The sequence below is a fragment of the Spermophilus citellus genome, assembly GCF_964194105.1.
Source record: "Spermophilus citellus genome assembly, chromosome: 9".
Lineage (NCBI taxonomy): Eukaryota > Metazoa > Chordata > Mammalia > Rodentia > Sciuridae > Spermophilus > Spermophilus citellus.
In genome coordinates this window covers 15,904,615-15,922,487 of record NC_138191.1, presented here as the reverse complement: position 1 = coordinate 15,922,487, position 17,873 = coordinate 15,904,615, and the positions used below count along the sequence as shown (strand labels likewise).

At 39.9% G+C, this 17,873-nt stretch overlaps 1 protein-coding gene across 2 annotated transcripts; it reads left to right on the top strand.

Annotated features, from left to right (window-relative positions):
• Positions 1-1,846: 1,846 nt before the first annotated feature.
• Positions 1,847-13,682, top strand: HAO2 (hydroxyacid oxidase 2; the record flags this gene model as incomplete). Of its 2 annotated transcripts, XM_081308234.1 has the most annotated exons (7): positions 1,847-1,983; positions 3,863-4,014; positions 5,719-6,002; positions 7,233-7,442; positions 11,806-11,964; positions 12,307-12,376; positions 13,627-13,682. In XM_081308234.1, the coding sequence occupies exons 1-7, from the start codon at positions 1,853-1,855 to the stop codon at positions 13,680-13,682; spliced, it is 1,062 nt and encodes a 353-aa protein (XP_081164360.1). In that variant the 5' UTR covers positions 1,847-1,852. The 2 variants fall into 2 exon arrangements, with proteins under 2 accessions (XP_081164360.1, XP_081164361.1); XM_081308235.1 differs by lacking the exon at positions 7,233-7,442.
• Positions 13,683-17,873: the final 4,191 nt, after the last annotated feature.

Below are 17,873 nucleotides of genomic sequence, written 5' to 3'. Positions count from 1 at the left end.
ACCAAAGCTCATTAGAGACTCAAAACTTAGACTTTCATGCTGGGAGATGGTCATTTGGTCACTCTGTACCCATACCCTAGACTCCCAGAGGGAAAGCAGGTGTTCAGCATAAATAATGCTGTTTGTACAAACAGTTCACATACAAGGAGCCATTCTTATCAGGGACCCTGCTAAGATGCAAGTTCATGGACACCAGCCATGGACACCTGCAGGCAGGACTTAAAAAAAAAAATAGCATTCTCAGGCCTGCTATATTAATTCATTTATGCACACAGAAGTATAAATGCGTAATTGCAATATAGTTGGATCAATGTAATGATTAACTCATTGGACTAAGGTTTATTGATCCTTCAAGGGTTGGGTAGGAATGAGTTAAATGAGGTACAGATGCTGCGCTTTGTCAGACTCAATTCAGCAGCAGAAGAGCTTCCTGCCCATCCAGTGACAAAGCTGCCTATGAAAAGCTCTGCAGCTGTGGTCCACATTCCTCACCCTTTCCTCCATCCGTAACCTACACATCCCAGTGGCTCTTTTTTTCTGTCATTTAACTTTCTGTTCAACCCCTTAGGTTAATGTTACTGGGCTACTTCTCTTTTTGACTTTACTGGGTTTGGGCTTAGCTCAGGATACCCTCAGGCCAGTTCTGCTCCTTCTCTACCTCAGCCAAGATATCCAGCACCCCATGTTACATCTGGGCCTTTGGCCCCTTGCCCATTAAAGGAACTAAACCCATTCCTGTTTGAAGTTCTAGTTCCTGGGACCTTTCCCTTTCTTCAGTCAATCACTTAAAAGCCTTCTAGTTTTTCTTGCAGTCTTAGGCTCAGAAGGGAGTTGCCTGGAGCTTTAAACTTTGGGTTTCTCAGCCTTTCTTTTTGGAATCCTTTCATGTAGGAGCTCTATGTGCTGTGACTGACTGTAGCCACTGCAGTAGCCAGAAGGGACTGATCCCACAGTCCTTGCTCCTATTAAAAAATTGAACTAATGATCTCAAACTCTACCCTCTTTCTTGTTTCTGGGACGATTGTATCAGAAGTACCAAGCTCCAGGTTTATAGGTTCAGACTGGATGCGAATAAATAGAAGCAACATGTACCATTTTTTTCTGGCCTCAACATTATAAAAAATAACAAAGAGATAGGAAATGATGTTTTGTTGTCCTAATGATATAAAGGAATATGTTTAATGTTCCGGTCAAGGAGTGAAAAACAACAACAACAAAAAACCCAGCTGCCTCCCCCCCCCCCCCCGCATTTCACCCACAGCCTCAGGTAATTCAAATATCTGAGGTTCCTGGGAGCTCCCATTAGTACTAGTTCATTCCCTATTTTTCCTCTTGGGGAAAAGCCAACAAGAAATGAGTCTGGTGAAGCAGTTAAGAAGCAGGACCTGGAAAACTCCAAGTGCTATGATACGGATGTGTTGAAAGACCAGAGGCATGAACAGCCTTGCATTTTAGATTACCTCAGGAAGCTGCAGGGAGATGAGATGGAGAGCGGGTCTGGAGGCAAGAAACAAAATAAAAAGTTTTTTTGGTAATAATCTCTTAAGAGGTGGTAGGGTCTCAACTTGATCTAGGGCAGTGTGTACTTTGTAGGGGATGCACACGAGGGACATTTAGAAGACAAACTAATTCAGACTTAGGAATGGGTGTGGGACATAGAGGACTACTGCGTGGCTCCCTGCCTTCTGGCTTAGAGATCATGTCCTGGACAGTAATTCCTTTAAATTAAAGAACAAGGGAGATCAATATTGCACCCCAGCAATTTCACACCACAGTCCCCCTTTACTCTCTCTTTTACATCTGAAGTGCTCTTATGAGGTTTGGTTCGATTTGTTTTTTTGAAGGTCCAGAAATGCCATTGGTGTGTTTGAAAGACTTTAAAGCACATGCCCGAGAGCGGCTGTCGAAGTCATCTTGGGATTTTATTGAAGGAGTGGCTGATGAAGGCATCACACGGGACGAGAACATTGCAGCATTTAAAAAGTCTGTTCTTTCATATTCTTCTTATTGTTAAATACTAAAGTGCATTGGTTGGGAGCTGCTTACATATTGGTAGTGCTGGCTTCTGCCTCTGAAGAAGAAGGAATAATCAAGATATAGTAATATGGATTTTTGTTGTTGTGATTTTTTGGGGGGGGTGTTAGGAAAGGCAGAGGGGGAAGAGGGTTGGAGAGAAGATGGAGAGAGAATTTATCTTAGAACAAACACAAGTGAGTCATCCTTCCTTTGTATTCCAGTAATTTTGCAACCCAAAAAGATAAGACAGTGTCCCAGGAAGACCAGCCATAGGGCAGGAAGCCTAGATGCTCTGAGCTCATAGACTTCTATCTTGGAGGAGAAAATGTAAGACAGGAGAGTGGACTTGGGTTTAGAGAAAATATGAAACCCAGCAAGTCTCCAGGATGAGAGAAGATTGTTTTAAGGGAAAATAGGTAGACTTGAAAAACAGGGGATAGAGCATGGATCAGCCAACAATAGCTACAAACTGAGTCTGGTTCACCACCTATTTTTGTTTGTATAGGGAAAAAAACTGGGAATGGTTGTGCATTTTTAACCATTTGAGGCAAAAAGCCAAAAGAAGAAGATATGTAAAACTTACAGATGTGTCACTTAGAAATGGGATACATTCTGTGAATTTCATTGTTAAAAAATCTCATCATTGTGCAAACATTGTAGAGGGTATTTATACAATAAAAGATGGCTCCAGTGTCACTAGGGGATATAATCTTATGTGACCTTTCTCATATATAGGGTATATTGTTGACTGAATTGTCATTATATGGCACATGACTACATATAAACTTCAAATACTAGTATCCATAAATGAAGTTTTTATTGAAATACAGTCATACTTAGTCATGTACAATTGTCTGTGGCTACTTTTTTACTTTAAGAACAGAGATGAATAATTCTGATGGAGACCATCTGACCCTAAAATTCTAGAATATTTACTATGTGACTCTTTAAAGAGAGTTTGCCAACCTCTGTGATAGAAAAGTCAGGAGAAAACTGCAAAATGGAACACCAAGTGAACATTCTATTCTGTTCTTTCATACTTAGCTGGAACAACACTGCACACTTTGAATGCTCCGTCTCAGTTTGTCTTCACAAAAGTGTTAGTAAATTGAATTATGACTCCTATTTCACTGATGAAGTAACTGAGACTCACTTACTCAAGTTTGCCAATGAGTATTTTGAGAAACTCCTTCTAAGTTTTTGAACAGAAACAATAATAAGTCATGAAAAATTAAAAGTTTGGGAGGCTTAGTTTAGGAGGCTCGGTCTTCACTCAACTTAAAATTATATTTTACAGATGTATTTATTTATCATTCTCCTACCTTTTTCTAAAGTAGTACTTAAGTCAAATAATCAAATGAATTAGCATCCTCCAACACAGCCATGATTATTTTCTGGTATGTGTCTTCTCTCGGTGGCTCCTTCATACGTTCTAGGGAATTCTTTCTTTCCCAGAAGGAAATGAGCCTGGAACTTCTATCTCTTTTTTCCCTTTCTAATCCTTGTTATGATGGATCAATCAAGTTGTCCAACCACTGACGACTCTAGTCAGGCAGGCACCCTTAAAAGGCACAGACTCTGCACACAGCAAGGCGGGGCCTGGCATGGAGCGTCATGCACTAGCAGTTTAGAGAGGGTGGGGTTTGTGTGGGAACTGGATGTTGGGATCAGCTGCCCAGAGATGAGGCCCCTGCAGGACCCACACTGCTCACTCAGGATCGGTCAATTGAACTCACCAAGTATTCACAGGACCTAGACTGGCTTAGATAGACCTGCACCAGGAATCAGGGGGCCCCATGACCATGCTGAAGCATAATCACACCCATAGAACTTTTGTCTACCACAGAATCCGCCTCCGTCCCCGGTACCTGCGAGATGTGTCAGAGGTGGATACCAGGACCGCCGTCCAAGGGGAAGAGATCAGTGCCCCCATTTGCATCTCGCCCACAGCCTTCCACGGCATGTTCTGGCCCGATGGAGAAGTGAGCACAGCCAGAGGTATAAACTAACCCCATCTCAAGGCTTCCTTTCCAGAAGGCCAGATGTGTTCAGGAGGCCTCCTCAGAACAACAGCAGGGAGCTTCAGGACTCCTCATAGAAAGGCCTCAGGGACAGCAGTCTGACTGGAAGGTGGAAAAAGGAATGCTTAAAGCTGTTGGTATGACCTTTTACCTAATGCTGAGAAAACACCCAGCACTCGTGATAGTAAACAGGGTGAAGGGAGGACCACAGATAAAGAGGAGTGTGCTAAGATCCCACCAAGTTGTCACTCAGAAGAAGGGTGCTGGCCTGATGAACCATACTATCTTTGGGGAAAGGAATGCTCCATGAGTAGACCCTGAGGATGGCCCCAAGGGTAGGTCTGTCTGGCTCTTTAGGGATCAGGTATGGGGCTGAATGATGAATGTCTGAATGAGGTGAAGAGAAAACTATGACATTGGGTTCTAACACAAGGCCCTGTAGGTCTCCCTTGTGTAAATGTTCCATTTCCCTTCTCCTCAACTGACCTTATCATCTTCTTTAACAAAAAATTGTTTGGTTTTTTACTGTGTATTTATCCTTCCTAGTAACTTCCATGTCTTCCACCAATACCAATAATAATAATAATAATATTAATATCAATTATAAAAATGAGAAGAGATGGGAATAAAAATCCTCTGGAGATTCTGTAATCTTCACTGTAGGCTAAATCTCTTTTGTTTTGTTTTTAGTTATCCAGAGTTTCTTTGGGGTCTTTTCCCTTGACTCCGTGATACAGAGATAACAAGTCCAAGTATTCTAGAGCTAAAAGTAACATAGCCAGGTCTGGCTGGGTTGAAACATGAATTTCCTATAAGAATTTGAATAGTTTATTAAATCTACACAGTTGAAGATATTGGTTTGAGAATGAGGTACCTCCTATTGACATGAGATATTGGTATTAATTTTTGGTTAGGCCAAATTTTCTGCCCATCGTCTGTAACATTAGTGACACTAGTGACATTAACCTGTTGGAGAAGCTCCCTGAAGGACTGAATGTAGGAAGTGAGAAATACTCAATTATGCGGTAGTGGTGACGTCAATATCATCACCGTTGTCACCATCAACCTCCTTATCACTAGCATCTGTGCAGTATGTCACTTTGCAATTTAAAGAATGCTTCCGTATCTAGCATGTTATTTAGTCTCCCAACAAAACACAGATATTATTCTTTCCCCTATTTTATGGATAAAGTAAATGAGACTCAAGGTCACACAGCAAGGAAGCAGTAGTAGAGCCAGTACTCTTCTATTTGTGATATCCTGATGTTTCTACTCCACAGTTTAGGCTTTTCCACCAGAATTGTGTTTCCCTTCCTCTGGCCTCTGTAATTCTCTTCCTTCATTAAGGGGAATTCATAAGAAGCCTCCTTTCTTATCTGAAGACTGTAATGTATCCAACATGGTTCTGGGGATTAAATGATATCTCTAGCTGGAAACATTTTATGATAGGCCACAGGACTTGTAAGATAGATGGTACAGGAGAGGGACAAGAACAGCTTTAGGCCTCTCCGTCTGATCAAGCCGTTCTCCAGTCCCTGCCCTACAGGGAAACAGAATGAAGTCAAGTTTTATCTTCACCTCCAGGGCAAGCTGGCCAGGGGCAACATGGACCCCGAGGGCCTCTCACAACAGTCCAGAATTCCTGTGCTCTCCGACCTGAGTCATGTCCTTTGCTTTGCAGCTGCCCAAGCAGCCCGCATCTGTTACATCACCAGCACATTTGCCAGCTGTACCCTTGAAGATATTGTTGCTTCTGCTCCCAAAGGCCTCCGATGGTTCCAACTCTATGTGCAGTCAGACTGGCAGCTAAACAAACAGCTTATCCAACGAGTAGAATCCCTGGGTTTCAAAGCTTTGGTGATCACAGTGGATGCACCCATAATTGGCAAAAGGCGAGAGGACATTAGAAATCAGTTCGACCTGATGAAGAGTTTACAGCTAAAGAATCTTCGGCCACCTACAGAGGTAGGAAAGATACCAGATTCAGCATGCAGGCAGTACAGAAGCCAAAATTCCTTCCTTCTTTCCTCCTTCCCTCCCATCTTCCTTTCCATAATTTTTTTTTTTTTGAGTGCCTGTCCTATGCCAGACACTAGGGATGCAGCTGTTCAAAAAGAATATCTGATTTCTTCTCTGTAAACAAGCAGAAAACAAGACCAATGTTCTCACTTCTGGAGCTTCCTAACTTGAACACTTCTGAACACCAGCAGTATTCAGGCCAGAACTGGATGTTGAGAAATAAGAAATCCCTGGGAAGGAATTTAGCAGGATTAGGAGAGTAAATTAACGTCATCCAACATTTTCTACGTCAAGGCATACTTAGGAGAAGATAATTGTAGATCGTACACATAGATAAACTAGTTCTCTGCAGAGGATGTTCACAGTCAAGATGACTGGCCAGCCAGTCCATATGTCTGCACACTTAGAATATCACACTCTGGAACATCAGAGTGCTGCACACTCATCTGCTTGGAATCTTTGAGTGAAGTGACTACTTAATTAAGTGGGCACTTCCTTCATTAAAATCTTATATTTGAATGGGATGGAGTACTCCAGAGAGGGAATATCATGGTAAAGTTGGAATCCCTTGACTGACTGTCATAGAGGTGGTAAGGACAGCCTTTTCAGCCAATGGGCAGCTGTGATACCCAGCCAAGATACTCAGCAGCTCTCCTTCACCACAAATTGACCATCAGGCACTCTGGAAACTTTATCCCAAAAATCAGGTACATTAGGATTTATGGGTATTTGATGCTCATAGTGAGTCAACTGTAAATATTGGGAAATAACCTGAGTTAGGATTCTTGAATTATTGCTTAAGTCTTAGCCTGTGAATATCTCAACCATAAAAATATCAAACTGACCAGTAAATATGTCTGTTTATCCATTTCATATTATAAACTCTGAACTCTTTGTAAAAGGACCTTATCTTATCTTTTTTTTTAAATCTTTTTTGTGTCCTCGTATTTTAGCGTAATTATTAAGCAAGGATATAACCAGTGGTTAATGAATAAGCAACTGAAGTAAAAATTCTTTCAAACAAATTTTGTTAGGAAAAACAGAAGCATTTTGGATTTCCTTCTTTTTCTTTTCAAGCTTATAAACCGCAGCTCTCCAAATACGTTACTTCTTTGGAATACGCCAAGCCGTCTTACAGGAGTTCAGGACTAAGACTTGGCTTTTTATTCCCCACAGAGAAATTCAGTGCCTTGTACCCAGTCGCCTCCCGTCAGTACATCTTTCTGCTGGGATCACCTCTCTTGGATTCAGAGTATAACTCAACTCCCCATCATCCTCAAAGGGATTTTGACAAAAGAGGATGCAGAGTTAGCAGTGGAGCACAATGTCCGTGGCCTCATTGTTTCTAACCATGGTGGGAGGCAGCTTGATGAGGTCCCTGCTTCAGTAAGTAGGATGATCTCAGAGGGAGGGAAGGAGGTGTGATTGTGAGGCTGTGTGTGTGTGTGTGTGTGTGTGTGTGTGTGTGTGTCCACCTCAAAACCCTCTGTGCAATCTGGTGCCATTCCCCTCTCCCTTACCCTAGTGCCCCCATGATCTTAAGGACTGTTAATCATTACAGTATTCTAGTGTGCACCAGACTATTTTTTACAAGCTTTGCAAGTGTTATCCCTATGTCTTTTGACCGTGCTGCAAGACAGGCATATCCTTATTTTACAGATGGGGATACTGGAGTTAAAAGATGTCAAGTAACTTGTCCAGGTTCACATGGATAACGTGATTGAGGTAGAATCAGAGAGATTTTTCAAAGGAATGAAACTTCCCGCCTGCTGTAAAGAAGCATTCAGATTGAAGACTGCATGTCTGCATTGTTTATAGCCCCATGTTTTCCCATCTGATATATCCCAGGAAGGGGCAGTGCTCACTTAAGCTAATAAGTAACTGTCTTTCACCTTAAAACCAAAAATCACCCCCAATGAATTCATTACTAAAATCTACAACAGCCTATAATTTTCTTCCCAAACCCATGAACTTATGTTCATTATAGATGGGGTTTATAAGAAGATAACAAGGAGAAGGGAGGCAGAATATTTAAATATTAAGAAGAATATTTAAATGGGAATTAGTTGTTGATTTATTTTCATGGAGATGTGTATCTTATCTTTTTTCAAAAGGTTGTTTTATTGCTATTTGACTTGTATTAAGAAAGGGAAGTGAAGCTTTTTTATCCTAAGATTTTTTGGGGAGCAAAACATGCAGATAAATTATAAAATACACATAAGAAAAAAGGAAAAGATAAAAATCACCCAAATTTCATCTCTGTCATTAATGTCAATATTTTTGTTACTTCTTTTTTAAAAATTTTTGTTCTTTTAGGTATTTGGTACCTTTTTTTTTAGAGTGAGAGAGAGAGAGAATTTTTTAAATATTTATTTTATAGTTTTCGGTGAACACAACATCTTTATTTTATTTTTATGTGGTGCGGAGGATCGAACCCAGCGCCCCGTGCATGCCAGGCGAGCGTGTTACTGCTTGAGCCACATTCCCAACCCCGGTATTTGGTACTTTTGTCATCAATTTTCTTAATGCAAATACTTTTTCTATTTAAATACATAACATTTTGTAATTTCCTTTTTTATTTAACAATGAATTAAGAGCAACTTTTTGTTTCAATAAATATTCTCCTCGTATTTTTAATAGTGTGTCATATGAATGGACAATTTATGTAACTAATATCCTATTGTCCATCATCTGCATTGCTTCCAATCTCAATATTTAATGCATTGGTGACCATCCTTAAGGTTAAAGTCTTTAGCATATTCTCAATTACTTCTTAAAGATAAATTCCAGGAACTAGAAATGCTGCAGCAGCCCTTTGGCATGTTCCAAGATTTGTGATGTTTGGAGGGGTCAGGTGTCAATCACTCTTCCCCTTCTTTCCCTGGTAGAAAGCACAGGGATGGCCAGCCCACAGGGGGAACATAACTCTATGTGCACTTGATTGTGGCTTTTTGGTAAAAGCTGGACTGAATGAATTGGTCAGGCCTCCTATTTTCCATCCCAAATCTTTTATTTTTTTTTTAATTCGTTCTTTTTAGTTTTACATGATAGCAGAATCCATTTTGATATGATTATACAAGCATGACACATATTTTATTCTAGTTATGATCCCATTCTTATGGATGTACATGATGGTGGGATTCACTGTGCTGTTTTCATATATGTACATGGGAAAATTATGTCAGATTCACTTCACTTTCTTTCCTTTTCCTATCTCCCCTCTCTTCTCTTCATCCCCCATTGTCTAATCTATTGAACTTCTCTTCTTCCCCTCATCCCCCACACTTATTGTGGGTTAGCTTCCACATATCACAGAAAACATTTCACCTTTGGCTTTGAGGTCTGGCTTATTTCACTTAGCATGCTATTCTCCAGATACATCAATTTGCTGGCAAATGTCATAAAGTCATTCTTATTTATGGCTGTGTGATACTCCCAACTCTTGACCTGTAACCGTAAGAGAAAGTGGGTCTGCAGTGCACACATTGAGCTCTCACCCAGCTCCTGCAAGGACGCCCACAGGCCTACTTCTCACACATCCAGCCATTAACAGAACAGAGAATGCAAAATCCTTGCAGGCTCCTGAATTGCCCCAATGTGCTTACCAGATAGAAGCAGAAAGCAAGACTCTACCACCCACAAGCAGCAAGCAGGGTAGAAGGAAAACTAGTAGCTGATGGAAAACTAAGACAAGCATTATATTATAGGTGTCAGTCTCTCATTAATCCATTTAGCTAGTCCTACTCCCTTGGGAGGACTGAGTAATGAGTGTAGAAAGAGACCAACTAATCTCCCACTGTACTTCCTCAACAGGGAACAAGAACTGGCTAACACACTGAGCCAGAGAGATATTTAGGAGCATTCCTCCCTCAAACTATGCTGATCAACCATTTTTTAAAAATCATTCAAATACAAGTTTATCCAGGGACAGCATCCAGAGAGGTGTGAGGCTAGTGAGATGTTCACCTGGATTCCAAACTTTAAGCAGGTACTAAAGGACTTAGTAAGATAAATATTTCAATACACTATTTTAAAAAATTGAAAAATTAATGCAAAAGAATCTGCAATGAACAAGATATCCATATTTTAAATAAAGACAGGATCTGCCCCCACATCTACATAACCCTGTCTCACTTATTTCACCTTGATCCTTACCCTGGATCCAGGAACATTTACACAAATAAATCCTCACAAATCAGAATTTACCCTTTTTTTGTTTTATTAAATGTTTTTACTAGTACATTATAATTATACAAAATAGTGAGGGTTATTTTAATATAATAATACATGCACAGAATATAACTTTTTCCATTTTGGTCCCTAGTACTTCCTCTTTCTATCTGCTCCTTTTGCTACTTGTTCCCCCTCCTCTCTCTACTGGTCTTCCTTCTATTTATTGATTGATTTTTAAATTAGTGCTTCATAGATATACATGAAGGTGAAATTCACTGTGGTGTATCATGTATGTACATATAGCATCATTTGGTCAATTTTTTTTTTGAGAGAGAGAAAGAGAGAGAGAGAGAGAGAGAGAGAGAGAGAGAAAGAGGATTTCTTAATATTTATTTTTTAGTTTTTTTGGCAGACACAACATCTTTGTTTGTATGTGGTGCTGAGGATTGAACCCGGGCTGCACGCATGCCAGGCGAGCGCGCTACCGCTTGAGCCACATCCCCAGCCCCTGGTCAATTTCTTTCTGCAGATCCTCCCTTTTTTTAAATTAGATATTTCAATATCATTTATCTGATATTTTTTTTGGTGCCCTCGTAAGTTTTCTGCCTGTGGCAAGTCCCTTACTCTCCCCAGGCTGATGCCAGCCCTATAATACCTGATATATTTTGAATATAGATCCCACCTCTATGAGGTTCCATATCTAATGTCCTTGTGTTTCTAGGGGGCAGGATAAGTCAGCTGTTGTCCTTGGGAGTCTCCAATGAATATCCTGATCTGGCCTATTAAAAACAAACTCTAAAAACCACACTGTACCCTTCACTGAAATTCATTCCCTCTTCGACTTCCAAACTTATTGTCAATTCCCTTGTCCAATATGGCTAGAGGGGTTGCCTGTACAAATACTTTTATTTCTTTTTCACAACATCATTGAAATATTCCAAATAATACTTGGACATGAATTTTCTCCGGATGTTCTATGTGAGTCCAAAATATATTCAATTAACCCCTCTGTTTGTAAATTAAAGCACAAATTTTCTCACTAGTTTATTAGGCTGCTCAGTCTCAAGCCAGGTAGAATTCTGATGAGTTCCTCTGCAACAGAAGGCCCACTAGAGCCCAATTTCAAGTCCTCTTTTCTGGCATCCCTCAGTGAAGCAGGAACAAGAACCCTGAGGTAGTTCAGAACTCCCTCCCCAGGATCCTCTTGCTAAAATCCTGAGGGGCCTGCTACCATCCTCCTCATAGACTTGGAAGTGCCAGGAGCCTGGAGTGACCCTGGGCATCTTGTAGAATCAAGGCCTGTCAGCCTCAGTGGCTGGAAATGAAGTGATTAGAGAAGATAGAAAATTCAGGGGAGAAATGCAGCCAAAGTGATAAGCTGCTTTTGTTCTGTCTTTGGAAGGCTTATACTTGACTTTCACAACACTGCTGTTGCATTCTTCTTTCCATTTCTCAGATAAACTGTGAGGGAGTTAGGGACCAGTTGACCAAACTAGTGGAGGGCACCTACCCCCCCACACACTCCCTGAAAGTCAAAAGAGAAGTCCCTGCAGCCATGTGTCTGTCTCCTTTTCAGATTGATGCTCTGTCAGAAGTGGTGACTGCTGTAAAAGGGAAAATTGAAGTATACCTCGATGGCGGGGTCCGAACTGGTACCGATGTGTTGAAAGCTCTGGCCCTTGGAGCTAAGTGCATTTTTCTTGGGAGACCAATCCTCTGGGGTCTTGCTTATAAGGTAAGAGTGGCACAGTGTGAATCAGTGGGAAGAGACAGAGATTCTTGCTCATTTCCATGCTTTTCTGTGGTTCATCCTCCACTCTCACCACTTTTTGAGGTGCCTGAGGATAATCACATCTCTTCCACATGCCCTCTGATGCGTGCCACAAACTTTCAAGAGCTCTCATCTCTAACTTTTCCTTCTTGCTTTCATTTCTTCCCCAGATAATTCTAATGTCCTAGATATTCTTCAACATCCCTGCCATAGTTCTCACTATATCCACAGTTCCTACCCAGCAGATGGTCAGAATGTTCCTTCAAGTCTCTTTTGGGGCCTCTGCCCTTTCTGTCTTGGGAACAGGGTGAAGATGGTGTTGAGGAAGTTTTAAACATTTTAAAAAATGAGTTCCACACTTCCATGACACTTATAGGTAAGTTTTTTATTTTTATTATTATTTTTTTCTGATTTGGGGGCTTTAAGTGGGAGATCTGTAGAACAGAAGCAAGAGCCTTCCCTTGAATGAGTTCTTTCCTAGCTGTCCAGAAGAGAGAACAGGGAAGAACTGTCCTAGACAAAGATCAAGCACTATTCTCTGCCAGTGGTAACCCAGAACTTTCCTCAACATCATTGTAATTTCTGAAGAGGGTCACCTCTGTCTCTAATTTCCTGATTCTGTGTTCAGTTCACAGGCTGTCTACAGATCCCATGCCTGTTGTTTGTGTTCACTTCAATCAACCCAGAAACTCAACCCTTTTATTTGTTTCTATTTTTAGGAAAAGATTCTCTCATTGGTTAATATTTTGGTAATAGATTTTGCTAATATTACGTTTGGGAGTTGAAGGTGTATACACATCATAGATATAGAAAGAATGTGAAGTTCAAAATCATGCTGATTGTTATTAAGTTCTTTCAGCCTTCGCATTACTAGGGACTTCTTTTTGTCTACCAGAGTCCACAGCTCTCTAGTCTCACACTACCATGCTAGCTTCTCTTTCTCCCTTCTTTTTTCACTTTTTGCCTGAAAAGACTCTTTTGAATTCCTGTATGCAATCTCTACTATAGTCCTCATTTTGCATATTAATTAAGATCTTCTGCTAAAAAAAGATCTTTTTCCTTTGACAGAATTTTGCATTAAAAGCAGCTGGTGTAGGGGAAACTCAGCCCACCTCCTACACTATCCCTGAGTCTGTCCCTCCTTAGCAATTGCTTTCAACACTCCTGCACCTTATCAAAATTTAGATAAAGTTCAAAGATATCTACAGTACGCAAGGATGATTTTTTAAAATACTAAAATAGAGTTTTTGCCCTGACATTTTGAAATGTTAAAACATGACATGGTATGGCATCATAAAATAATTTCCAATGCAATCAGAATTAAATGATTCATTCTGTGCACATAATATTTTATCAGGGACTGGGAATATAGCTCAGTTGGTAGAGTGCCTGCCTTGCATGCACAAGACCCTGGGTTCAACCCCCAGCACAATACACACACCCACACACACACACACAAATGTATGTGTGTATATTGTGTATATGTGTGTCTGTGTGTGTGTGTGTGTATTCCTGGGCTAGACACTTTTCTGCATGAGCCCCTAAATCATAATCTTTTTTCCCAATGCATCATCCCGTGCCTGTTAAATGAGAGAACCAAGCTTTGTAACCATCTGGTTCTTTCAGGCTGCCGGTCAGTTGCCGAGATCAATCGTGACCTGATCCAGTTCTCCAGGTTGTAAGGAACCACTGAGACTGCCTGCAGGAGGAAGGCAAGCCCCCTACACGCTGTGCGGTGATGTCCTGCCCGGGCTCCATCCCGTCCAGTGGCTCATGCCCTGCCCCCTCAAATTCTTCATCCCTGTACTTTCCAGTGCTCCAAACCCCCAATCCTCCTCAAATGTCCCCTTCTTTGCTTCCCTGCCTTTCATACCTTGTTCTCTTGGCTAAAATTCTCCCTGAAATAAAATATCTTTAAAAAGCAGGTTGGCGATGATAGAAACAACTAGCGTGTTATATTTTTCACATATCCTATGCATCTCTAGGAAATAACTGTGGAACTTTGTACTCTAGAAAGAGAACTATACATACACCCCCCATTACACTTCTATTTATATACAGTAGAGAATTTGTAGAGTTAAGGACGTTGTCTCTGGAGACAAATGGATTTCATAGTCAGAGCTGCAGCTGTTGATCTCTCAGTATTTCTGTCTTTGCATCAAATGGGGATTTTACTACCTGTAACAATAGGTTGGGAGAAAGATTAAGTATGTCTTAAGTTCAGAATACAGTCCTCAGCAACTAGAAATTTAAGAAATAATAGCTATTATTATTATTGTTGTTGGTTAATTTTCTACTGATCTTTCAAAACCTTGTTCAAATATCACCAAATCTTACCTGGGACTACTTGCTCTCTGCCTCTTATGTATGTGCTTTATGCACCCATGATTACAACCTTTATTGTAACATATTATATTTATCTATTTGCATGTCTTTCTACACAAATAAACTATGAATGGCTCCAGACCAAAAAAAAAATTTAAACATTGTATGCTTAATACTGGGCTTGGCAAACAGTAGCATCTCAAAGAACATTTGTGGGGTGATAGATTATAGATAAAAGGATAAAGGACAGATGGAGAAATGAATATATGTCATACCAAAGTAAACCAGATCGGTAGTCAGCTAGAATATATTTCTAGAACAGAAGCATTCATCTGAATAAGATCTAATGCTTAAAGACATCAAAAAAATTAGGAAAGAAAACCTATGTCCTATATAAATAGTCTACAACAAGTTTCCCCATGTCTTTCTTGTTGTCTACATTCTGTTCTCCATGAGAGATTTCCTGAGAGATTTCCTGAGGGCTTTTTTTTTAAGCAAAAATCTATATCTTGCCTATAAAACCTTTACGGTTTCCCATTCCACTTAGTATAAACTCTAAACTGATCCTCAGGTCTGAGGCACTGCAGGATCTGCTTAACCCGGCATCTCTTTTCTTAATCATTCCCCCTTCCCTCAGTATGCACTAGCCATATTGACTTGCTTCCTATTCCTTAAACAAGCAAAATTCTTACCTCTGGTCCTTCACATTTATTATTTCCTATACATAAAATGTCATTTCCCATCCTCCTCTCATGGTTGACTCTTTCCTGATGCTTAGCTCTCAGCTGAAATGTCACCTCCTGAAGGAGGTAAGATTCCATCCAATCTAGAAAAGACTGTACCCATCTAAACACTCATTTTCCCTAATTAACCTTCTTTTTTTGCTTGCTGATTATTATCTGCAAGAGCAGAGGAAACTTAGTCTAGTGCAGTGCTAGGTTCCCAAGAGCCTAGAATCATGTCTAACAGCATAGAGGGCTTTGAGTAAGTATTTATTAAATGAATTGTCCAAGGAAGTCAAAGACTGATTACACTATATTGTTGTATTTAGAATTATGGCAATACCCGAGTTAGAATGGAACCAAGAGGAATGGCTTTCTGCCTAAGCCAAGAGACATTCAGAGTTTCTACAATTCCTGGACTAGATGCTTTTCTGCATGAACCCATGCCCTTTTATAGCTCCCCTTTGCCCAGTTTATCCCACATAACTAAGAGCTGGTCAAGGGATCATTAAGGTGGGAAATACTGAAAGAGAAAACAGACCCACAGCAGTCTCCCTGGTTATAACTGCTAATGCTATTTACCTAACCCAGATACATGCATGTGGCCTACATTACCTACATACTTAGAAAGAGAAAGGAAGATGTGGTGGCAAGAGGTATATTCCTACTTACTCATGAGTAGGGCATGCTCAGAATCCAGAAAGCAGAATAAGTGAACATTCAGACTCCAAAATCACCAATCAGTTTATTTCATTTTTTATTTGTTATTTTTAGATATACATGATAGTAGAGTGTATTTTGACATACTATACATATACGCAATATAACTTATTCAAATTAGGTTGTGTTCTAATTGTGGTTCTACATAATATGGTATAATACTGGTGGCGTATTCATAGGAAGGTTATGTCCTGTTCATTGCACTCTTGTTCTTATTCCTATCCCCCCTTCCGTTCATTCCTGTTTGTCTATTCCAATGAACTTCTATTCTTCCCTCTCCCTACCCCTTATTGTGTGTTAGTATCCCATATCAGAAAGAATATCCAGCCTTTGGTTTTATGGGATTGGATTATTTCACTTAGCATGATAGTCTCCATTTCATCCACTTACTGGCAAATGCCATAATTTCATTCCTGTTTGATGCGGAGTAAGAGTCCATTGTGCAGATATAGCACATTTTCATTGTCCATTCATCTGTTTAAGGGCACCTGGGTTGGATCCATAGCTTAGCTATTGTGAATTGAGGGGCTATAAACAATCATGTGACTACATCACTATAGTATGCTGACTTTAAGTCCTTTGGGTATATAAAGAGGACTGGAGTAACTGGATCAAATGATGATTCCATTCCAAGATTTCTGAGGAAACTCCATACTGCTTTTCAGAGTGGTTGCACCAATTTGCAGTCCCACCAACAATGTATGAGTGTATCCCCACCCCCCATCCACATCAACAATTATTGTTACTTGTGTTCTTGATAATTGCTATTCTGATTGGAGTGAGATGGAATCTCAGTGTGGTTTTAATTTACACTTCTCCAATTGCTAGAAATGCTGATCATTTTTCATATGTTTGTTGATTATTAACATTTCTTCTTCTGTGAAGTGCCCATTCAGTTCCTTTGCCCATTTATTGATTGGGTTGTTTGGGGTTTTTGGTGTTAGGTTTATTTAAGTTCTTTAAATATCCTGGAGATTAATGCTCTATCTGAGGTGCAGGTGGCAAAGATTTTCTCCTATTATGTAAGCTCTCTCTTCATGTTCTTGATTATTTCCTTTGCTGTGAAGAAGCTTTTTAGTTTGATACCATCTCATTTATTGATTCTTGATTTTACTTCTCATGCTTTAGGAGTCTTGTTGAGGAATTCTGTTCCTAAGCCAACATGATGAATATTTGCCTACTATTTCTTCTAGTAGACACAGGGTCTTTGGTTTAATGCCTAGGTCCTGATCTACTTTGAGTTGAGTTTTGTGCAGAGTGAAAGATAGGGGTTCAGTTTCATTTTACAACATATGGATTTCCAGTTTCCCAACACCATTTGTTGAAGAGGCTATCTTTTCTCCAGTATATGTTTTTGGCACATTTTTCTAGTATGAGATAAATGTATTTATGTGGGTTTGTCTGTGTGTCTTCTATTCTGTTCAATTGGTCTTCATGTCTGTTTTGGTGCCAATACCATGCCATTTTTTGTTACTATAGCTCTGTAGTATAATTTAAAATATGGTATTGTGATACCTCCTGCTTCACTTTTGTCACTGTAAATTACTTTGGCTACTCTAGGCCCTTTATGTTTCCAAATTAATTTCATGACTTCTTTTTCTATTCCAATGAAGAATAACATTGGAATTCTTATTTATTTATTTATTTATTCTAGCTTATTATACATGAAAGCAGATGAATTTCAATTTATAGTACACATATAGAGCACAATTTTTCATGTTTCTGGTTGTACACAAAGTAGAGTTACACTATTAATGTCTTCACACATGTACTTAGAGTAATGATGTTCATTTCATTCCACCATCTTTCCTACCCCTATGTTCCTACCCTACTCCTCCCTCTCTTTTGCCTAGCTAAAGCTCCTCCATTTCTCTCATGCTCCTTTGCTGCCCCCCCATCCCCAATATGGATCATCATCCACATATCAGAGAAAACAGTCAGCATTTTTTTATTGGCTTACTTTATAATATTCCCCAACTCCATCCATTTACCTGCAAATGCCATGATTTTATTCTCTTTTAATGCAGAGTAATACTCCATTGTGTATATGTACCACATTTTCTTTATCCATTCATCTACTGAAGGGCATCTAGGTTGGTTCCACAA